General features: G+C 40.3%; 1 protein-coding gene across 1 annotated transcript in view; it reads left to right on the top strand.

Annotated features, from left to right (window-relative positions):
- Positions 1 to 21,038, top strand: part of LOC307159492 (ADAMTS-like protein 2) — a 28,809-nt gene extending 7,771 nt beyond the window's left edge. Inside the window, exons 8-19 of the mRNA XM_079872898.1 lie at positions 2,243 to 2,323; positions 3,198 to 3,373; positions 3,800 to 4,121; positions 7,705 to 8,059; positions 9,682 to 9,782; positions 9,902 to 10,028; positions 12,045 to 12,258; positions 12,485 to 12,640; positions 16,657 to 16,827; positions 16,905 to 17,081; positions 19,331 to 19,475; positions 20,168 to 21,038. Of these exons, the coding sequence (XP_079729024.1) occupies positions 2,243 to 2,323; positions 3,198 to 3,373; positions 3,800 to 4,121; positions 7,705 to 8,059; positions 9,682 to 9,782; positions 9,902 to 10,028; positions 12,045 to 12,258; positions 12,485 to 12,640; positions 16,657 to 16,827; positions 16,905 to 17,081; positions 19,331 to 19,475; positions 20,168 to 20,289 (2,147 nt within the window). The 3' untranslated portion in view covers positions 20,290 to 21,038. The remainder of the gene's footprint in view (positions 1 to 2,242; positions 2,324 to 3,197; positions 3,374 to 3,799; positions 4,122 to 7,704; positions 8,060 to 9,681; positions 9,783 to 9,901; positions 10,029 to 12,044; positions 12,259 to 12,484; positions 12,641 to 16,656; positions 16,828 to 16,904; positions 17,082 to 19,330; positions 19,476 to 20,167) is intronic.
- The last annotated feature ends 3,963 nt before the right edge of the window (positions 21,039 to 25,001 follow it).

The following is a 25,001-nucleotide window of genomic DNA, read 5'->3' as shown; positions in this document are numbered from 1 at the left end:
GACGCGCGAATTGATACAAAGTGGTCAAGCGTATCACTAGACGCGGCAGGCGCGAATTTGACACATGATCCCTTTTTGAATTTGACGCGCTATTCGCGTCCGGTGTGAACGCACAGTTAGGCATAGGCAGTAACGAAATGTTTATAAATGGAATGAATAAGGCCTGTTATTATTTTAATTTCCAGTTAGTTTCTTGATCTCGCGTTTCTGAAATGTTTTCCAGATGTGCTGTTAAGTGGACAAACTCAAGCCTAGGTACTTTTTGAGGACTTGTAAAACTAAAACTCTGAAGATTAATAATCCCCTAAAATCGCCAAAGGTTTTGAAATGTTGACTATATTCCAGTGTTCTGTATAGATTTCATACTCCACTGCTATGGAAATAAGCCTGTTGTTCAAATGAACCTGATTATGCCCTCGGGCGCTTGAGTAAAAAAAATTAATTAAATATGTGGCAGCCGTTGTGTGCAGTAAACTTTCTTTTAACAAGCCTGTTGTACTGATGTGATGACCAATGATAGTTTTAGAGCTAGTAAGCCTATTTAGAGGTGCAGATTAATTCAGGTAGGACTCTGTGTAGACATATTTTATTATGTGTATTATGAGGTGGTCCGTGAAAATTCTTGATTACAAATAGTGGTCCACACACACAAAAAGTTTGAAAACCCCTGCTTTAGACCATGCGCTTAGATCTTTAAAATAGGGCCCATAGTGCTTCAGGGCATGGCGGTTTCCATCGAACCAAAACCTTGTTACCTTCCCATTGAGGTTGTGGTCATGAGGGGTTTGCTCTCCATAGTAGGTCTGTAGAATATCGATTTGGTTAAATCCTGCAGTGAAATCACTTCAGGACACCGAATGCACTACTCAAAACATCCCAGAGGTCAGCCTCGAGAGGCTGATTGCTCTAGTAAATTTCCTCGAAGCCTGACAAGGACTTCCCAATATATTTCAGTGGGTGCTACTTACCGTAGTAGGTTCTGAACAGGCTCAGGTTATGGAACAGAAGGTATAATCTCTTCTGACAAAAAGGCCTTCGAATTTATTCCTCCCCCAGAGAGAAACACCGGGGTCTACAGCCGTTATTTTATAGTGCCAAAGAAGGATGGGGGGGGGGGGGGGGGGGGGGGGGGTTGCGTCCCATCATAGATCTATGACTTGATCTATTCTTTGAGGAGATTCAGATTCAAGATGTTGACAATTCCTCTTTTCGTGAGTCAAATGAATTTTTTTTTACGATAGATCTAAAGGACGCTTACTCCCACGTCTATTCTTTCCATAGCATAGGCAGGTGCCTTCATTCCTTGATCATGTGGAAAAAGGCCTTGGTTCCTTTCCCAAGGCCCAGTGTTGGGAGCATCTAGACATTGCAAGATCGTGTCAACAGATGTTCGGTCCAGTTCGGTCCAGGTAGGGTTCTCACCCTAGGCCGGGTTATGTTCCCAAAGTGCCCACTAATGTGGCCCAGTCCACAGTCCTTCAGGCATTTCAGTTACTGGTATGCTTCAGCCCCCTAAGTAGGGCTGCTCGGCGACCAAACAATCTATAAGCAGGTGGACTGTGGAAACAATTTCTATGACATAAGAGGTGCGCAGTCTGCATTCACCTCTTCAAGCTAGAGCTCATTCCACAAGGGATATGGCACTTTTCAATAAGGTTCCTCACTTTGGACCACCCGGTCACTCCAGGGTTGCAAGTGCTTATGAGTTGTGCCTGAACATCTTCAAACAAAGACAGGCATTTGTCAGCATGGCGAAGTGGGTATTTTGTTCTCCAAAGTGTCATCATATGACGCAGCTCGAGTTCCCTCGAAAGGGAACATCTCGAGTTATGCATGTAACCATGGTTCCCTGAGAGGGGAACGAGATGCTGTATCCCTTTGCAATACTTCCTGCATGCCTGTGAGCGGCTTGCTTCATCCTATCAGAAGCTACCTTTGCTTTATTGCCTGCTTCCCTTTATAGCTTCCTTGTACACCGTCACACATCATGGGCTGAAGTAACACCAATCAAGATTGGACTAGTTGCACACTTGCTTCAGACGCTTGCAAAAGGTGCAAAAGGCTCACGCCAAAGGTGTTCCCCAACGTATTTTCATATGACGCAGTGTCTCGTTTCCTTTTCAGGGAACCATGGTTACATGCGTAACCCGTGACGTTTTGTAGAATGGCATTCATATTAAATGGTTCTGAGTAAACTCATCAAGGAACTAGAATCCTAATTAAGTGAACTCTTTCTTTGAAGGTTATTCTTTGATAACTCAAATCCCAGAAGGATCATGGGACATCCAAATTATAGAGAGGAAGAAGTCTGCAGATATCCTGGGTGAGCAACTGTACTGTAAATCATTCAGAGTGGTATAGCGTGTGAATTATGTTTTCCCTATGTTGTCTGGTACATAGGGAGTACTGAAGAGACTTTTTGAGGTTTATTTTAAAGTGCAAAGTATAGAAAATTTAAATGTGTAAAAAAAGCTCTGTAAATACTTTACTTGCATTTTTACAACACTATAAGTGTGTCCCATGGGGTAATCAAAAGTTCTACACACACTTGCGGTCTTCACACCCACTGGAACACTTATATACTGGCCAAATACTGGAAATACATTTGGTATTGGAAAAGGCCCTTTGAATGGCTTGAGTGCTCAACTGTGCACTAGACTTTCAAAGTATGACAAGTACTTCATACTTCATCTACAATATCAAGTGAAAGCCTAGGTTTTCCATGATGGCATATAAACACAAATCTGTGCAGAGAAATTCATGATAATTACCCTATTAATTCATTCAGAATCGCTCTTTCCGAACTTACAAGGAAATACAAGTTTAAGGAGATATATATATATATATATATATATTTTTTTTTTTTTTTTTTAGCGTTTGTGGTGTTGAATTGGCACCAAGTAAAACATGCCCATTGCGCATCCACAGATTAAACTTTTTTTGCAGCACTGGATAGATTTTATATGCATTCAAGTAAATACATAAACAAATGCATATAAATGAAAGACTCTGGAGGTAAACAAATCATTTATGTTTCTCATTATTTATCATTGGCTGCATTATATATATCCACTCCACTCAAATGAAAAAAATTACTTGAATAAAGATTAATTCATTTAGCTGAACATGACTGAATGAGAAGGTCAATTAAATGATTAAATCCTCCCATCACTATAGTTCACCCTTGTTATTTTCAGCTGTCACTGACCAAGCAGGGAACTTTTTCTTCAATGGTGCATATAAAGTGGACACCCCACAGAACTTCCATGCAGCAGGGACCATTTTCAAATACCGGCGGCCTACAGATGTGTATGAGACGGGGATCGAGTACATCGTGGCTAAAGGGCCCATCGATCAGCCCATCAATGTTCTGGTACTGTAGCCGTGGTCCTCCCTTCGCCGCCAAGGGCTCATGGGTAATCTCACTGGCTGGCTAACAATGGCTTCGACTTTGTGCAGGCCAAAGGTCTAATGGTTCACTCTGCGTAAATGGTAATATTCTGATACATTGTCCCAGGAGGAATGACTATTTCACTTTAATCTGGGTTTATGGGATGAATGTGGGATGATGCAGTTTGCAAAAAGGGAAATTCTGAAATGTCTTTGGACAATTATGGACATTTTTCAACCGCAGTGCCCTTTACTTGCCAAACAAAGCATGATTCTGTGCAACAGAACAGCCTTTAGTCCAGAATATTTATATATTGTTTCCTGCAAGTTTAAAATGGGATATTATCATAACATATTTGTCTTAATGGTCTCTTATTTGTTGGACATGTCTCTGTCTGTTCCCTTAAAGGTCTGGAACCAAAATGGCCAAAATCCTTACATTACCTATGAGTACACAGTGATGAGGGACTCTATGGCTTCTGTCTCCCAGCCCCCCATTTACAGAGGCCCACAAGGAGGATCTAGTCTGGTTTCTGTAGAAATTGGGAGTGTTTTACATCATAATGAGAGCATGTATGATAAGGCAGTTCCTGAGATGGAGGGGAACCAGGTACAGACCACTGGGCCCAGGGCTGTGGAAGGACAAAAGCCTGGCCAGGAAACCAATGAAGTGTACAAGACAGCTAACATTGACTGTGAGCAGGATGCTAACTCACCAGTCCAGTATACAGGTAAATTTACGCTGTCTATACATTTCTGTCAAAAAGTACCTTAATGAGAAATCAAATTTGAGATTGCATTAAATGTTTTTATGTCTTTTAGTTAATGAGGGATTTGTAGACATTTTAATTTATTTAGAAAAAGACAACTTTCATTTTAAAGTGAAAAGTAAAAGTGACATGTTGTTACTATTATATGGTGTTTTTATTTTGTAATTATATTTTATATATTTATATATATGAGAATATTTGATAATTGTATTATCTTCAGTATTCATCATGACCTATTAGCTTATTGAACAGAATCATCCAATTGCTAATATTGGTAATATGTTTATTATTATTATTGATGTTGAAAAATGTTGCATTGCTTAATATTTTTGTAGAAACCATGATGCATTTTTGTCTGGATGTTTTGATGAATAGAAAGTAAAAAAAAAAAAAAAACAGCATTTATTTTAAACAGAAATGTTTTGTAACATTATGGGCCCTATCTTGCACCCAGCGCAATTGACTTTGTACACCGACGCATGTATCATTCCTATTTTGCACCCGCGCAAAGCGCGTTTTTTCCTCCACAGAAGCACGTCGCTAAACTAGGGAATGAACTTGCGCTCCCTGGGCGGTTCAGCGCAAAAAAGGAGGCGTGTTCCAGCGCAAACGTTCCTTCATGCTATTTTGCAGGTTTAGAAAACAGTTGCGCCACTAACCAGGAAAAAATGGTTTAAAGTCAGTGGCGCGTTGCGCATGTTATTCATATGCTATTTTAAGGGCGCATGCTTGGCCATAATCAATGTAGCGTGTGCACAACGCGCATACACTTTGATTCTCTCATCTACACAGAAGCAGCAGTTTTCATTTTTGCAAATCATACATTATTACGACGATAGATAGATAGATAGATAGATAGATAGATAGATAGATAGATAGATAGATAGATAGATAGATAGATAATTTATTATAAAAGCATACATCTAGCTTACACATTTACCCAAATTATCATACGCCTTTTTAACCGAAGTTAATTTGGGTGGGTTTCTCCATCCCCAACGTCCCTGACGAGAGCGTTGCTCTCCTCGGCTGTGAACCGCTCCTCGCGTGCGTCTGGCAAACCCGCCGTTATAATAGGAATCCGCTTTAGAACAAGCGCGCCTGCTCTTAAAGGGAATGTGAGATGACGCTCTGATTGGTTTATTTCACGTTACGCCCAAACCACACCTATGAATAATGAAGCTCTTCAGACCAACCCATTTTAGATTTGCGCCTGGCGCAAGAGTCATTTATCCCGCCGGGAAAATAGCAACAGCGCCAAGACCCGCCCACAAAGTTACTTGCGCTTTGCGCGTTGACACTTGCGTTTCAGATCGTTAAAATAGGGCCCTATAAATGTTTTACTGTCACTTTTGATGATTTTAATGAATCCTTGCTTAGAAAAAGTGTTATCCCCCCCCCCCCCCCAATTTTTTTTTTGTTGTCAAATGTATGTCTTATTAATCAATTCATTAACTAAATAATTTTTTTTTTTGTGCAACCTCCACATCAGGGCCTGCGATTTTTGACACTGAGGTGTCAAGATCATGGAGGAAGCCATTCTCTGCCCTTAGGGTTGAACTGTGAATGCTCCCGTCCATCATGTGCTTTAGGAAGTACCTCAGGTGCTTAGGGGTGCAGCGGTTTCCAGCGACTTCAGTTCTCAGTGTCCGCTCTGAGATGTTACGCCATTGAGAGGCCCGTTCCCTCTCTGCTAGAGAAGCCGGTTGTTCCCTGCCAGTCATCTGCTTCAGGGCGCTGAGCTGACTACTCGAAATATACCAGAGACCAGTCTTGAGAGGCTAGTTCTCTTAGTTAGTAGACTATCTGGTAGCTTAGAAACTTAGAGTTTAGAGTTTGCTCCCGGCATGGTTAAAGCCTTTCTGCACCCTAGACTGGGTTACTTGCCTAAGGTTCCAAGCAATGTTGCACGATCTATAATGTTGGAAGCCTTTTGTCCTCCTCCATATCAGATGTCAGACCATGAGAAGTTTAATCTGTTGTGTCCAGTCAGAGCAATGAATGCTTATGTCCACAGAGCTGCCCTGTGGAGGAAATCCAGTCAGCTGTTTGTCTGTTTTGGTTCACCCAAGAAAAGTTCTCCAGCGACTAGACAGATAATGAGCAGGTTGAGGCTTTCTCTCTTGCGTATGAGGCGTGCGGTCAGCCTTCACCGATGGCTGTCAGAGCGCACTCTACTAGGAGTATGCCGGCTTCTAAAGCTACAAGATGTATGTGATGTGGCAGGCTGGTCATCTCCGCACACATTTGTACAGTTTTAAAACCTGGACTTGGACTTTACACCGGGGTCCCAGGTGCTTGTGTCTCATGGCCGAGGTACTCGCAGGATTCACACTAGACAGGCACTTGTCAGTATGATTTAGTGGGCATTCTCGTTCCCATAAGGTTGCTTCTTCTGACGCAGTGTGAGTTCCCTCGAAAGCATCTCAGGTTACGACTATAACCACGGTTACCTAAGAAGGGAACGAGATGCTGCGTCGCCCTGCCACACTTTCTGCATGCCTGCGATCGACTTGATTCGGCTAATCAGAAGTTGACATGGTTTGGTCCGGGTGCGCTTTACAGCTTCCTGGTCATGATGTCACACACTACGTGATGACACCCCGGCATGACATTGGATGCATACTTCACACATTTCACACATACTTCAAGACGCATGTATAGCGTCGCTTCTTGCCATGCAGAACCTCGTTCCATTATCAGGGAACCATGGTTAAAGTCCTAACCTGAAACGTTATGTATCATCATCCTGAGCGCCTGTCTAAATACACTAAATACTCTAAATAAGTACAACTTAGCAGTAAATGCATGTTTCCTGAAGAGGCATCTTCCCCTGCCATAACCGAACTGTTACACAAATTAAATAATGGACCCCAAATAAAGATTACTGCGATCTTTAAAATGACCCATCAGCCTCACCTCTGAGATTTATACACAGGAGTGTTGCTTTCACTACATCTGAAGTAAGTGGAGGATAGACTAGACAGAAAAAGTACATGGTTCACTGGGCAATCATCAGTGAGTTAAAAGGCCTCTTTCTGCCGACCCTATGGAGTACTTTATAATGCATAACCCGCAACAAAGATTAGCGAGAGAGGATGAAAAATTCAGAGAGGCCTGGCATTTTCCTTGGCTAAAATGAGAATTACAGACATTTGTGTTTGCTGTTGGTCTGACATTGATCTTTTTAAATGAGGTGGGGTGTCCTGATGAAGGCTGTGCCCCTGTCTTGCATTATAGTCTTTGATACCACACTACTCTTTGAATTTCCTTTCTGTATAGAGCATTCACAACTATAAAACCTAAACTGAATCTGTTGAAATTGGCAATGATCCTCTCAAATGAGTTGTTACTGAATGCATTGATATGCAGTGATCCGTTTAAAACCCAGACTTGCGTTTTGGGTTGGTACTGACCAAGTTTTTTGGATACATTTTTTTTAATCCTACCATAACAGGTTGTGCCCTAAAGCATAATTAATTTAGCTTTTTCAAACGAATCCATCCTTTCCTTAATGAATCTATCTTTCTTCTTGTTTTAAAAGAGGGGAACTGCAGCTGGCCCAGTGGAGTAGGAGCCCCTGGTGTTGTACCAATCAGCAGACCTGCTGAGGACATGGCAAACTCTGAAAACCTCATCTGGAGAGTGCTGCTGGGAGAACGAGTTGGCTCAGACGGTGTTCTTGCAAACATCTCAACCAATCAGCTTCTTACTCACAGAGATGGTTTGTCCTCTGAAGCAGGCCCACTGGAGTTAGACTACAGCAGTCTTGAGCAAGCGGGTCTTAATGACTCACTGCTTGAGTTCACCCTTGGGCACCGGCAAAATGACACGGGGGACTTCCTACTCCCAAACAGAACTCTTACTACCATTTTACGCAATCGCAGCAATCGCACCAGGTAAATATGATAATGTACACTATAAGTGTAAGATTTTTTTCATGTTTTTGAAAGTGTCTTATGCTCATCAAGGTTGCATTTATTTGGTCAATAATACAGTAAACACTTATTTTAATATATTTTAAAATGTAATTTATTCCTGTAATGGCAAAGCTGAATTTTCAGCAGCCATTACTTCAGTCTTCCGTGTCACATGATCCTTCAGTTATCATTCTAATAAGCTGATTTGGTACTCAAGAAACATTTTTTATTATTATCAAAGCTGAAAACAGTTATTTTGTTTAATATTTTTCTAGAAACCATGGTGTATTTTTCATAATATAAAGTTTAGAAAAATCATTTATTTGACATAGAAATCTTTTGTTCATTATAAATGTCTTTACTTTGATATTAATTATTTGGTATACATTTCTTTCAAATAATAACATTTATAATAACATTTGAACAGTTGTATACTTTATCATATTTATTTTTTTAATCATATTTTAATAATTCTAATAATTATTATAATATTTATTTATTTTAATAGCCAATAGTCTTTCGTTACATAACAGACATGAAGGATGATTTGATACTTGCTAGTCGTTGTGTTGATGGGATGGGGCATCCTCATTCTCGAAGGCATTTGATTGGCATTTGACAAAAGTCTGTGTAGTGCAGGATGAGTCAAAACTCCAATTCTGACTTCATGAGGTTTAAAGTCAGAAAAGCCAACTTGCTGGTTTGTCAAGTGAATGGCATAACTTGAATCTACTGTTCAAATTCTACATTGTGAAAAACTGACAAAAGCTAAATCACAATCTTAAATCTGCTCATTATTTGCTGTTCGAGCATGATTTTAGCAATCTCAAGATCATGCCAAGATCTTCCATACAATGAAGAAGCAGGTATCTTTATCAGTTGCCTCTTTGGCATTTTTAAATGTAAGGTCCTAGCCCTCCACACTGGCATGCCAAAGCTGTGGACGCGCATGTGTGGGACAGCCCTCCTCAAGGGAGAATGGAATGTGCTGCAGACTCAAGCTCTGGCTTGGTTTTTTTGTTAACGTTCTTGGAGACATTCAGAGTGCCGAGGGGAGACGGCCAAGCAGAGGCTGGCGGGATTGCATTCCATCATATTTATAATTCATGCTGGGTTCCCTCCGCCGTGTCCAAACACTGCTTTACCAGCCCCTCTGCCAGAGATCATAAAGAACATCTCATGAAATGCCCTTACTTGTATCCGAAGGAGAAGAGAAAGATTCCAGGTGGAGAGAAGAAAAGAAGGCCGAATGTAAGGATGATGGACTTTCTGAGGAACATAATTCAAGAATTTTTGTTATTTGTGGAAAAAATTGCCATAGATCACTCGGGTACAGACTATGCTTGTCGCATCAGATAAATCCCAGGAATTTATCAAGAGGAACAAATTTTATTGGCTTCTGTCTAGTTGAGAGAATGCGCTGTTTTCCATCCTTGACATTAAGGTAATGAGTGTGACCAGGAATGGTACAAATGTTAGTGGTTTTATGACTGGAGTGTCAGTTGGTGTCTCGGCATCAACAAACGTGAATGCTCTGCCTAATATACAGTGCAGGTGGCTGAACCGTGGCCTAGTCTGAGATGCTTTTTTCTTTACCGCAGAAATAACCAAAGGCTCCTTCAGAAGAACAAAATGAGTGCTGCTGACATGTACCGGTGGAAGTTGTCCTCACAGGAGCCCTGCAGTATGACATGCTCGATAGGTAATTAAGACATTATAACTTAGTCTCGGTGGCCACAAACATCCACACATAAGTATTGCTGATAACCATGTTTGTTTATGTTGGGAGGTTTGTTTTATACAATGTCCTATCTCGAATAGGTGTGTCGAAATCACTTGCCATGTGTGTGCGGTATGATGGCATTGAGGTGGATGATGCTTATTGTGATGCTTTGACTCGACCAGAGCCAGTTCATGATTTCTGCATTGGCAGAGAATGCCAGCCCAGGTGCGCGTGCTCAATTGTCACAGAAATGCAGGGGAAAAGTATGGAGCACCACACATGACATGCATAAAAAACAATAGGTATTGTGGCCACAGATGAAAGGGATAGTTAAAGGGATACTAAAAATGAAAATTCTGTCATCATTCACTAGGCTAACCCTTGTGGCGTTCCAAACCCATAAGCCTTTGGTTAATCTACGAAACACAAATTAAGATTTAATGAAACCTGAGAGGTTTCAAAAAGGTCATAAAGGCGTCGTAAAATGAATCCATATGAATCAAGCTGTTTAATTCGATTTTGTGAAGAGATTCAATCACTTTATTTGATGAACAGATTAGTTTACATCTAAGCAATGATCGACACATACATAAAGTGCATCACATATGGTAAACACGGAAGCTCAAACGTGCATGTGTGATGCCCAAGAATCAATGAGTTTTGTTCCAGAGTGATGCACCCATGTTTGCCATATGTGATGCGCTCTATGTATGTGTTTTTATATGTAATGGATTATATATTTTGATTCATTTTATGATGCCTTTATGATCTTTTTGGATCTGGTAAGTTTTGGTGACTAGACTTTCAAAGAATGGACAGAAACCTCTCAGGTTTCATTAAAAACATCTTAATATCTTAGTCTTATGGGTTTGGAACAACATGATGGTGTGTGAATGAGGACAGAATTTACATTTTTGGGTGGAAAATCACTTGTTAATCCATGGTTTCATTAATTTGTTCCCTCGTTTTAGTTAAATTGTGGCCATATTTGATTAATTAGTTTTTAGGTAAATCTTTGCTACAAATGTATTCATTTGTCCTTAAGGGGGGGTGAAATGCTATTTCATGCATACTGAGTTTTTTACACTGGTAAAGAGTTGGATTCCCATGCTAAACATGGACAAAGTTTCAAAAACTAAGTTGTACGTTTGAAGGAGTATTTTTGTTCCAAAAATACTCCTTCCGGTTTGTCACAAGTTTCGGAAAGTTTTTTTCGAGTATGGCTCTGTCTTACGTAAGATAGGGCGGAATTTCCTTATATGGGTCCTAAGGGCACTTCTCCGGTAAGATCGCGGCCGCGCGCGCACTCGTAGACTAGAGCAAGAGAGTGAAAGCAGTTCGCCATCAAAGCGCCCTGCCCGGCTTTTGGGAAGTCAATGTCACCAAAGAAGTGTGTTTTTGGTTGCCAGGGCAAGACAACCCTGCACAGATTCCCAAAGAACCCAGCGTTAAGGAACCCGTGGCAGTTTGTTTTCCTGAGCATAAACGGAGTTGTGTAAGACTTTTGTTCCCTGCATTTCGACGATGATTGTTTTATAAACAAAGCCCAGATCTACGGATTTGCAGATCGTCTAATGCTTAAGGATCGAGCAGTCACAATGATAAAGGTTCGCGGTCGTGCGTTGGAACCGGACGGTGAGTAAAACTGTTTGTTGAACAAATGTCTCTGTGTGTTGTCACTAGCTTGGCGCGTTAGCACAGCTAAGCTTCGCCCACACGGCCCGCCCCCAGCCGCTCGGTTTTTTCCGGAAAGACTCGGTACAGCCTATCTTTATGTTAAAAATTTAATAAAACAAAATACTTTTTGGAGATATGAAGGATGCAATATTACTCTATAGGTACTCAAGATTAACAGGAGATTGAGTGAAAATGAGCATTTCACCCCCCCCCTTTAATTTAGTGTTTAATTTTGTAAATTCTGGCCATAATTGAACTAAAATGAGGGAACAAATTAGTACAAAGTGACACCCATTTACCTAAAAAGAGGGAACAAATTAATAAGTCGTGAGAACAAATTTTTAATTCGTGGTCACAATATCTTGTGTTTTTCCCTCGCATGTCATGTGCGCGGCTCTGTGGCAAAGACAAGAATAGGAATGAAAACAAAACAAAAAATGAAAAATTTCCAAAAATTCTATAATTTACTCACCCTTATGTCATTCCAAATCCAATTCCAATTTGATTATGTCCCATGAAAAGTGTTTCTTGACACAAAATTCTTGGTGTGCACTTTATGTCTAGATGGGAGGCAAGCAGCTGGAGTGAGTGTTCTCGGACCTGTGGAGAAGGTTTCCAGTTTCGCCTCGTGCGTTGCTGGAAGATGCTGGCTCCCGGCCTAGACAGCTCAGTGTACAGTGACCTCTGTACAGAGGCACAGCTAGAGCTCCCCCCAGAGCGCCGGGCCTGTAAAAGCCCTACTTGTGGCCCTCAGTGGGAAGTAGCTGAGTGGTCTGAGGTAGGTTAAGAGCTCTTTTACTTAATCCTCCATTATAACCGCCATACACTGTAAGTAAATAAATATATTCTAAATCAGTATTTTTGTCTTGGCCAGTAAAAAATGACTAAAAAAATAATTTAAACAATATCAATTTATATGAATAGCAAACTGAAAACTGAAATGGTTGGACAGTGTCAATGTTATGTAGCATACCAAAGAGAACCTTGTTTTGTTTGTTGTGCAGTGCCCAGCTAAATGTGGTCGCAAGAGTCTGGTTACTCGAGAGGTCAGATGCTCAGATGAGATTCACGCATGTGATGAGACAACTCTCCCAGCATCTACCAAAAACTGCACCGGCCCTCCATGTGAGCGCCAGTGGACAGTGTCTGAGTGGGGACCGGTGAGACATTGTGAAGATTTTAAAATGCACACACATTATGTTTGACTGTAAAAACATATTGTAAAATAATTTTTGTAACGTTTAGTCCAAGGAATATGAAAGTAATTCGGTTACACTTTATTTTAAGGTGTCATTGTTACAGTGTAATCATATATTTAAGTACTGAGAAATATTAAGCAACTACATGTACTTACTAGGGTTAGGGTAGGATTAGGGTTTGGTTGAGGGTTAGTTGCATGTAATTATGCATAATTTACTGTTATTTCTATGGTAAATACATGTAACATATGTAACAAGGACACCGTAAAATAAAGTGTTCCAGTAATTCTAATAAACAATGAGGTTTATTAAACACAGCACATAGATAATCCAGAAGGGAGCAAACACAAACGAAACAGCGTGTACTGTAACTCACGAACAATACTGGACAAAGACTGATAATTGAGGAGGAACTTAAATAGACATGGTGATGAACTCATTACAGACATCTGTGTCAATGAATGGATGTTAAAACTGCTGCAGGAGTGTTTCTAATACATCGGCCAAGGGAGTGACAACAAATTTGACATCTTTCTCTCTTCTGACCATCTCTCAATATTCTTTTTTTACTCTTTTGGAAAGTCATAGCTATTGTGTTTTTTTTTTTTGCTTTTGCTTTTGGGGTAAATGAGAACGAAAATTTTCTATTTGTTGTAGTTTCCGTTCCCTTTCAGTCAGTCACTTTCGACGTTACGTCGGACTGACATCATGACGTCTCACCTGGGAGCCCAATCACCTCCAAGTGGTAACTAAACAAGCCATTGAACATCGGCCAGTGAGATTTGCATGCCGAGTCACAACCAACCGGACATACGGGTATAAATATGACTGGCATTACTTCATTCATATTTTGCTTTGAAGCCGAGCGGTTGTACAGCAATCGCTCATTCCAGTCTAACTCCAAGAAAAAGAGTATATTTCTGAAAACAGAAAAATAGCAAACAGCAATTCTAATTGGAGATCTTACCACAGGAAACAGCAATTTTAATTTATTTTCTTTGTGGGATCTCTCTGCCGGTGTGAAGGCACATCCCGCGGTGTCTCGTATCCAGCTTGCTGTGGACGAGAGAGAAGCCCAGTGAAGTGCAAAGCAAGCACGGGCAGTCAGCGTCTTTTTCAAGATGTCTTTCTGTCCATGTGTTTCTGGATGTGGTCATTTGCTGACTTCATCTGACGGCCACAATCGCTGTCTCTCATGCCTATGCAAACAGCATGCTAAGAGAGCATTCATGGATGGTGCATGATCCCATTGCAAGAGCATGTCTATGTTGGCATTGCGGTCACGACTCTCCTTCTTTAATACGGAGGCACGAGTCCCCACTGCTGCTACCCAGCCCCCCGCCACTTCTCATAGTAGAGCTGCGGGTCTGGTTAGCACTTGGGCACTGAGGATTACAGTGGGAGCTTCTCCATCCGGCCAGCAACCACAAACCTCACACTCCTCTAGCATCCCATGTGCTTCCAGTTCCCAAATGTTGGCGCGGGTCACTCACGTGAGGCACCTTGTGTCTCATTCGGCGCTCCGGATGAGAATCGAATGTTGATCGCTGCATCTGGGAGTGGGCTTTTGTTCTCTGGAGAGGATGAGGAGTTGACGGCCATGCTTTCCCGGACCACCACGACCACTCTAGTGCCTTTCTTCCCGGAGGTGCATGAGGAGGTTCAGAATTTTGACTGCACCTTTTACTGTGCAAAGCTGCTCTTCTGCCTCCTCCATTCTCACTGCCCTCGATGGCGAGGCCGCCAAGGGTTACGTGGACATTCAACAGGTGGTGCAATTGTGGTGCACTCGTCCCCTTAAAATGCCGCCACCTGACGGAATCGTCCCTGCCTCCTGTCCAAGGCATGTAAGACGACAGCAGCCCTGGACTGGGGTTGTTGCAGGAACTGTGCACAGCCACTGACCTTGCCCTCTGGGCACCGAAAGTCACGCCACGGGCCCTCAGCCAGACGATGTCCACTCTGATGGTCCAGGAATGCCATCTCTGATTGGACCTGACCGATAAAGTCTGCTTTCTTGACGCCCCCCATCTTGACCTCTTCGGCGACACTGTCGAGGACTTTGCCCAGCAGCTCTCGGTAGTCTAGAAGCAGACTGAGGCCATAAAGCACATCCTGCCCCGACGTGACACTGCCACCAAGCCACTGCGGGCTGGCACCCAGCCTGATCATCACCGAGGGCGTCCCCCTCTGGCTGCACCGGCTCCGGGAAGACCGGAGGCATTCAGTCCACCCCGAGCCTCCTGCAGGACGGCGATGCAGCCCATCCAGACAACTATGCTCTTGAAGTGAACATGGGCATGTGTCACGGTATGGTAGGTGTAGCCGAGCTGTCGCCAAACAGAGTGCCCCTACAACAAGTGTCCAGGCAATTTGTTGTTACAAAGATGCCTTCAGAACGGGTTGTGGTGCTGTGTGCAACGGGAGTGCAGCCTCGGGTTCCTGGACGGGACCTTGACAACACTGGCACCCCGGAGGAGGCAGACCCAGCCCTCGTGTTGCTGTGTCCTGTTCGCATATTGTGTGTTTACGTGCACCGCACACAGAGCTTCAGAAGCTCAGAGCAGCTCTTTGTCTGCTTTGAAGGCTGGAAAAGGAAAAGGCTGTCTCCAAACAGAGGTTGGCCCACTGGATAGTGGATGCCATCACCTTGGTGTATCAGTCCCAAGGTGAGCGGTGCCCCTTCGGAGTGAGGGCTCACTTCACTTGGTGTGTTGCCTCCTCTTGGGCGTTGGTGCACAGTATCTCTCTGGCAGACTACTGCAGAGCTGCAGGCTGGGCAACACCTAACACATTTGCGAGTTTTTACAATCTCAGAGTGGAGCCGCTTTCTTTCAGTGTATTGGGTACAAGCTGGTAATGTGTGGGAAGGCTGGCTCGCTGTTTTGCTTGCAGCGCCATTCCCCTCTTACAGGGGAATACGAGTGCCTACTTGCTCTTCAGGTGAGTTCCCCACTCGGCAAACCCTGAATCAAGTTCCTCCAGCATCCTTCAGCAGTCTGATGCCAGGCTCAGTACTCGTGTGCATGCCCGGCCGGTCAGCCCTTGTTCTGGGCTAGATGCCCATATGCTGTGATTCCCCTTTGGTAATCCCATATGTCTATTGTCCGTTTGGAATGGAGGTCTACTCCTCGGGATTACTTGGGGTGCTGGGTAGGTTATGACATTGTTAGGGCAGTTACTAAAAGGGCACGTGCCAGCATCTGCGTCTCCAACACTTGTAACACAGTTCAGTGGCTGTGGCGCTTTCCATGACGTCAATCCGACATAACGTCGTAACGTTGAACGTGACTGACTGAATGGGAACATCATGTTTACACCCGTATTTCCAGGTGGGTGTGAATCGGTATGCAAATCACACTGGCCAATATCCATTGGCTCGTTTAGTTACCACTTGGAAGGGATTGGGCTCCCAGGCGAGACCCATGACATCAGTCCGACATTCCCTGCTCCAGGGATCGGGGGTTACATCAGTAACCTAGACTTTGACTGCTATAGAATTTTACCCAACTATGTTTTGTTAGTTATGCAAATGAAGAGTGATGCGAATGAAGCTCACACCATTTGCATCATTATACAATAGGATCTCATTGGTCCATAATCCTGCTCCTTATAACTTAATGGGATAGTTCACCCAAAAATTAGATAGTCCACCCATTTAGTCACCCTCATGTCATTCCAAACCCATTTTTTTTCCCGTGCTGAACTTCAAAGGAAGATATTTGAAGAATGCTAGAAAGCAAACAACATTGGAGCCAACTGTACTTCCATTGTATTGGCAAAAAAGAAGAAAACATATATTTTTTATATATAAGATATTTTTCTCCACATAATAAAATGATTGGAATGAAATGAGGGTGAGTAAATGATGACAGAAATGTCATTTTTGGGTGAACTATCCCTTTAAATGTGATTTGATTAGATGTAATTGCAAGACATTTAATTTGTAAAAAATTTTTTTTTCCATTTCTACTTAGTGTTCAGGCATCTGTGGGCATGGAAAAACAGTGCGTCATGTGTACTGCAAAACACCAGAGGGACGAGTGGTACCTGAGTCTCAGTGCTCACCTGAAAACAAACCTCTGGCCATTCACCCCTGTGGAGACAATGAATGCCCTCCACATTGGCTGGCTCAAGACTGGGAGAGGGTGAGGATTATGCGTATGTTGTGGAAAATAACGATTTGTTAACATTTCTTCAGTAATCATTGTCTTCTGCCTTCCAGTGCAACACAACATGTGGACGCGGTGTAAAGAGAAGGACGGTGCAGTGTGTCGGCATCACGGGTGGAAAGGTCCAGATCCATGGTGATGAGGAATGTGACAGCAGTAAGCAACCAGTAGATGAGGACACCTGCTTTGAAAGGCCTTGCTTCAAGTGGTACACAACACCATGGTCTGAGGTGAAACATTTAAAAATGTATTAAATTTATGATAGCAGATTGAAATAATAAAAAATACAACTAGTATCAGATTGCTAGAAAGTACAACAGCTGGCCATGTAGGCATTTGCAGTAAGCTAAGTGAGTTACCTTTCGAGGGAACTCAGCACTGCGTTAGAATATTGGCGCTATGGGAACGCTTCTGCGTGATAGTGTCTGAAGCACCTGTGGAATCACTCCAATCTCATTTGTGAAATGTTGACAGCTTCTGTGCTTCAGTAAACTCTCTGTGTCATAATGTCTCTGTCTATCTGAAGAAACACTTGCAAGCTATCTCTTCCCTGAGTCTGTATTGTCCCTTAGGGCATTTTCCTATATGTAGACTGAATGCTTTGTTCCGCAACAGGGACTTAATTTGTTACAATGTTGCAGTTTCTTCTTGGTTCAGTTTGTTTTCACATGGCAACATTTCAAAGTGTACCAAAATGTGTTTATGCAAGTCACATGTAAGTAAAATTGTCCTCTTATTGGCTAGAGTTCACCTGTTTATGTTCCTCTACATCATCCATCAAGATGGATTGACAAGTTCGCTCTGCAAGCTTATTGTGGCTTTATCTGTAGTTGTCGTGACACCCACAAAAACTTAGACGAATGTAGCCTTGATTCCCACTCTGACTGATAATTTATATACATAAATTATCTTACATTTTATTTAAGTTGAATCACAGAATCAGACACTGCTGCTTTTTATATAGCACATTTCCCGTTATGAATTACGGTATCGCTAGGTTCGTTAGTCTGTTGGGTCGGATTACTTCTCATCTCAACCAAACTGCTCCAGAATTTGTTTTTAATCGGGCCTAGACCACCTCGTTCAGGCAATCTCAGAGTAATCGTTCCGGTGCGGATCCGAGCGTGATTGCCATGTTCATATGTCTAAACGAACTGAAGAAAGGGAGAAAATGCACCAGGTTCCGAAAACAGAAGCTCTAAGCTAGCCAGGTGTGAAAACGCCCTTAAGGCCCCGACATTGCCCACCAAGCCCTGTAGCAAGACATTATCTTTGCTGGGTGAAGCTTACATGGCTGTAAGTCAGGCTGGAGCATGTCTTCACATAATGGCGATACGGCATACCAGGCTGACCTGCTTAGGGATCTGGATGAATGTGAGGGTGTGGGCCCAGACGCTGTGAAAGAGTAACACCGGACCACAGATTTGTTTCTCCGGTCCACCAAGGAAATGGCCCATGCCATCAACATATCCACATACAGTATGGCAGCTATGGTGGCTACGGAGAGACATTTGTGGTTGTCCGGTATATAGAAAAGGACCTTCCTGTTGGATGCCCCGCTTTCCCCTCCTGGCCTCTTCGACTACGCAGTAAACACTGTCAGTTTCATGAGGCAAAGAAACAGGCAAAGAAACATTTCAAAGGTTTATCTCTCGACAAATCCAGGTCCTGGAGGCTGCTGCTATGGAGCAGCCCCAGGCCAGTACAGAACCCCAGGACTTTCTCAGGCAACAACAGAAGCAGAATGTCATTTCTCTAGCCCCCCCTCAGCCCATTCAACAAGACAAATGGCTGCCTCTAAGGCTGTGTGTCCACCAAAGACTTTTTAGCTAGTTAAGGACACAAGGTGCTCTGCTGAAAAACTCCACATTTATCAGATTCTACAGCCTGGATTTGGATTCCACGGCAGGATCTCAGATGCTTATGTCCTATGCTTGTGCTCACCATGATTCACTCTTGGACAGGCATTTGTCACTATGGTATAGTGGGTAAGAATGTTCCCATAGTGTCAACATTCTGATGTAGAATTGATTTCACTCAAAAGGGAATGTCTCGGTTACAACTGTAACTGGTTCCCTGAGAAGGGAATGAGACACTGTGTCATCTTGCCATACTTCCGGCATGGCTGTGATTGACTCACTTCAGCTAAACAAAAGCTGACAATGTTTGGTCCGGGTATCCTTTATAGCTTCCGCGGTACGCCGTCATGCGTCATGGGATGATATTTCGCAATGAGATTGGAGTGATTCCACACGTGCTTCAGAAACAACCATGCTGAAGCGGTCCCATAGCGTCATCAACATTCTGATGCAGCATCTCGGTTCATTTTCAGGGAACCAGGGTTACAGTACTAACCAAGACGTTTACTAGTTTTTAAAATACAGATTTTCTCTTCAAGTCTCTCTTTTCCAGTTAAGGCTCCCAAGTTCAAGTGTAATTCACTGTTTTTTTCTCTTGCTTGTACTCAACTGTTTCTCAGTGCACCAAGACTTGTGGTGTTGGTGTGCGAATGAGAGATGTGAAGTGTTACCAGGGAAGAGAGCTTGTTCGTGGATGTGACTCTTTGACCAAACCTGTTAACAAACAGACCTGTGCACTCCAACCCTGCCCCACCGAACCTCCAGGTGTGCCTTAAAGAAATTTTAATATTCACTCACCCTCACATTGTTCTAAATCTTTATGCTGCTATTTTTGCAGTTAAATATATACAGTATAAGCATCACAGTTTCCACAAAAATATTAACCAGCAACTGTTTTCAACTTTGATAATAATAAGAAATTTTTCTTGAGCACCAAATCAGAATATTAGAATGATCACTGAATCACTGAAGACATTAGTAATGATTCAGTAATGATGCTGAAAAAAAAAAAAACAGCTTTGACATTACAGGAATATATTACATTTTAAAATATAATAAAATATAATATTAATATATAACATTTTAATATATATGAAATATATATAATATTATATATATATATATATATATATATATATATATATATATATATATATATATATATATATATATAATTTGTGTCATGGCATCAATGTGCCGTTTTTGCTCCTTGTTATTGCAATTCATTATGTTTATAATTGTATGCAGATTTGGAATGACATAGAGGTGATAAATGATTACAGAATTTTAATTTTGTGGTGAACTAATCCTTAAATAGGCACTTTAATAAAAATACGCACTTTAAAACATTGCCTTATGACTGTAATATTACATATTCTAAGAAACAAAAATCCTATACTGTAGGTTCAAAGAAATCATAAATAACATGAATTGTAACTGCTTCAATGCTTCCTCAGATGAAAACTGCCAGGATCGTCCCACCACCAACTGCTCGCTGGCTCTGAAGGTGAATTTGTGCAGTCACTGGTATTACAGCAAGGCCTGTTGCCATTCTTGCCGTAATCTTCGAGCTTCCTAGCTAGACTCCAATGCTCAGGTTTTCATCTGTTCATGTCATCTGCATTGTGCTTGTTTGAGGATTGCAGCAAGGGAAGTTTGAATCAGTATTTGGTTATATGTTAAACTAGCTCCATAAAAACTGCATTACTGCCAGTATTACAAAATGATACCTACTTCATGACAATGTCCTGTGTTTGTGGGATACCGAAAGGAATTATTAAATTATTTGATTATTGCTCAGAGGATTATATTGCATGTCATAAAAGTATTTATTATTCATCAGGTTTTATTGGACATTTATTATCTGGCAGCTGATGATGGCTGATTTTAGTACTGTATATCCAAACAGGCTTACCCTCAAGCCACTGCTGGCTCCAACACTCTACTGTTTACTTTTATCCAGTTTAACTATTGCTAGACCTAGGCTTATGTTAATTTATTGGTTACAGCAGTAGCTTTATTGGGTTCTCTGATATGTTTGTATCCGAATAATTCATTTTGTATCATTTGATTTGAATTGACAATGGATTTAACAGAACTTGACATACCCAAATAATTTTACCCTTGTCATTGAGTGAGTCCTGACACTTGAACATACTATAGTTGAAAATGTATCTGATTCATATATTGTTTCATTAAGACACAATAAACCTCATATATTGTATACTACCTTACCTCAAGTACAAAAGACAATCAAATGTATGTCATTTGATTTTCTTATAGAAAAACAGTTGTGTACCTCTCAGAATATTAAATAATAAATATTATACTCCAAAGAAAATGCTGTGGGTTTTTGTTTTTGTTTGGTTATTTTTAATAGGTTTTAAAAGCATATCATTATTAATAGAATAATTTACATTAATGAGTGCTATTTTAGTATCATTATAGTTTTTGTTTATTCTTTGAATTATATTTTATTTTTAGATTTTCTGTTTCTGTTTTGTCTTTTTTTTCCATATATATACAGTACCAGTCAAAAGTTTGGAAACATTACTATTTTTTATGTTTTTGAAAGAAGTCTCTTATGCTCATCAAGCCTGCAGTTAAAAAAAAAAACCCAAAAAAAACAAACAAAATATATTATTATATTTAATAATATAATTATATTTAATTATATTTAATAATATTATTATTATATTAATATTATGAAATATTATTACAATTTAAAATAATGGTTCTCTTTTTTAATATACTTTAAAATGTAATTTATTTTTGTGATGCAAAGCTGAATTTTCATCAGCAAGTACTCCAGTCTTTGGTGTCTTATGATCCTTCAGAAATCATTCTAATATGCTGATTTATGATCAATGTTGGAAACAGTTGTGCTGCTTAATATTTTTTGTATAACCTGAGATACTTTTTTCAGGATTATTTGATGAATAAAAAGTTAAAAAGAACTGTATTTATTTAGAATAGAAATCTTTTGTAACAATATACACTACCGTTCAAAAGTTTGGGAACAATAACTATTTTTTTTTAAAGAAATTAGTACTTTAATTCAACAAGGATGCGTTAAATTGATAAAAGGTGATGGTAACGATTTATATTGTTAGAAATGTTTTTATTTTGAATAAATGCTGTTTTTATGAATAAATGCTGTTAACGTTTTACTCATCAATGAATCCTGAAAAAAGTATTCCAAAAAAATATATTAAACAGCACAACTGTTTCCATCACTGATAATAACTGAGTATCAAATCATCATATTAGAATGATTTCTGAAGGATCATAAGACACCAAAGACTGGAGTAATTGCTGATGAAAATTCAGCTTTGCATCACAAAAATAAATTACATTTTAAAATATATTAAAAAAGAGAACCATTATTATAAATTGTAATAATATTTCATAATATTACTGTTTTTTATTTATTTATTTATTTATTTATTTTTAACTGCAGGCTTGATGAGCATAAGAGACTTCTTTCAAAAACATTAAAAATAGTAATGTTTCCAAACTTTTGACTGGTACTATATATATATATTCAAGTAATCATTTTTTAAATAGTTTTAGTTAACATTACCCCAGTGTAAATTACTTTTTATATAAGTTGATTAAGATTTCAAAACATTTCAGCAGTTTTAGGGAGTCAAAAACAGCAGTAATTTTGATTAAGATTCATCTACAAAAATTGCCATCATACACAAATAGACACACACTTTGTCAAGTCAAGTCAAGTCAAGTCAAGTCAAGTCAAGTCAAGTCACCTTTATTTATAAAGCACTTTTTACAATACAGATTGTATCAAAGCAGCTTCACAGTGATAACATGAAAATAATACAACAAAGTTTGTTTCTAGAAGAAAATTGCATCATCGTCCACCTTAAGTAAGGCAGATCAATAATATTGTTGAATATTAAATGTCCCCAACTAAGCAAGCCAAAAGCCAAGGCAAAAGTCAGGCCAGTTCTCCTCTGGCCAACGAGCAAACAGTGTATGATTATGATTCAGGCAGCATTACAGGTCAGAAGTCAGATTGGATCAAAACATTCAGAATATTATCCAGTTCCATCTGATTGGAAGTCGGAGTCATCATGGTATGGAGACGAGTTCGCTGAGGATCAGTGCCGATGGCTGTCGTGTCCACTTCAGGGATGCGTCGTGGATGGGTCCAGGCGCAGGTCCACCATCTGATCTGGATATGGCCCAGATCCGGCTGACTTCAGTAAACCTCGGAATAAACAGAAAGACTAACATTAGCGTAGATGCCATTCTTCCTATGATGTAACGAGAACATCAGGTGTTATAGGAAGTGTCCCCGGTTCTGGCTGACCTAATCTATGCAGCCTAATAATCATTTAACTGATTTGAATAGTAGAAATGTAAAGTTTTATATGAATGCCAGGTAAAATAGATGTGTTTTTAATCTAGATTTGAACTGACAGTGTGTCTGCTTCCTGGACAATGTTAGGAAGACTGTTCCAAAGTTTAGGTGCTAAATATGAGAAGGATCTACCGCCAGCAGTCGATTTTGATATTCTAGGTATTATCAACTGGCCAGAATTTTGAAATCGCAGTAGATGTGAACGACTATGATACGTTAAGAGCTCGATCAAGTACTGGGGAGCTAAACCATTTAGTTCTTTGTAAGTAGTCAGAAATATAAAAAAATGTATACGATGTTTAATAAGGAGCCAATGCAGTGTTGACAGAACAGGGCTAATATGGTCATACTTCCTGGTTGTAAAAACTCTAGCTGCTGCGTTTTGGACCAACTGGACTTTGTTTATTATACATGCAGGGCAACCACCCAGTAGAGCATTACAATAATCTAACCTTGAAACCTTGAAACTCAAAAATGATGTTTTTGCTTTGGCAAAATTTATAGAAAAGGCCTGGTATCTGTGGCAAAGTATTTTGTATCCCATATGACAAGCCATCTCTATTTGTATGTGTACTTATTTTTATTGGTTTAGTTATGTTATGTTGGGTTCTGTGTTACATCACGTGGCTATCTGGAGATAATTGTTAAATTATTACTCTAGTGTCTAATAAGCCCATGAGGGCTGGGCACCATGGTGTTTGACACTTAAATAAACAAATCAATCAATCAATCAATCAATCAATCAATCAATCAATCAATCAATCAATTAATCAATCAATCAATCTAACCTTGAGGTCATGAACATATGAACTAACTGTTCTGCATTTTTCATTGAAAGCATCTGTCGTAATTTAGATATATTTTTAAGATGGAAGAATGTGGTTTTACAGATGCTAGAAATGTGGCTTTCAAATGAAAGATTGGTATCAAAGACCACATCCAGGTTCCTAACCGACGACGAAGACATGACAGAGCAGCCATCAATTGTTAGACAGTATTCTGGGTTAATACGTGCAGAGGTTTTTTGCCCAAAAATTAGAAACTCATTTTTTTTCCGGAATTAAGTAGTAGGAAATTACTAGTCATCCAAATTTTTATATCAGCTATGCATTCCGTTAATTTTGTGAATTGGTAAGTTTCGTCAGGGCACGAAGAAATATAGAGCTGAGGATCATCAGCATAAGAGTGAAAACTAATTCCATGCTTCCTAATGATATCTCCCAAGGGTAGCATGTACAGAGTGAACAGCAACGGTCGTTTTGATCTCTTCATTTACTGCTACAAACTGATCACGGTCAGATAAGTATGATTTAAACCAAGCTAGTGCAATTCCACTAATGCCAACATAATTTTCGAGTCTATTCAAAAGAATGTTGTGGTCGATGGTATCAAATGCAGCACTAAGATCCAGTAACACTAATTGAGAGATACAACCACGATCGGATGATAAGAGCAAATCTCTATTGAGAGCAGTCTCAGCACTATGGTACAGTCTAAATCCTGACTGGAAATCCTTGCAGATACCATTTCTTTCTTAAAAGGAACATAGTTGTGAGGATAGTGCCTTTTCTATTAATTATGACAGAAAAGGTAAATTCGAGATCGGCCTGTAATTGACTAATTCTGTAGGATCAAGTTGCGTTTTTTTTAATAAGAGGTTTAGTAATAGCCAGCTTAAAAGTTTTCGGTACATATCCTAGTGACAAAGATGAAGTAATGATATTAAGAAGAGGATCTATGACCTCTGAAAGCATCTCTTTCAATAGCTTAGTCGGTATAGGGTCTAACATACATATTGTTGATTTAGATGATTTAACGAGTTTAGACAATTCTTCCTCTCCTACAGCAATGAATGAATGATTTTTTTCCTCAGGGAGACTACAATGCACTATCTGATGTGATACTGT

Source organism: Squalius cephalus (genome assembly GCF_949319135.1).
Source record: "Squalius cephalus genome assembly, chromosome: 5".
In the NCBI taxonomy this organism is placed as follows: domain Eukaryota; kingdom Metazoa; phylum Chordata; class Actinopteri; order Cypriniformes; family Leuciscidae; genus Squalius; species Squalius cephalus.
Note: the sequence above shows the minus strand (reverse complement) of the source record. Positions and strands in the feature narration are given on the sequence as shown.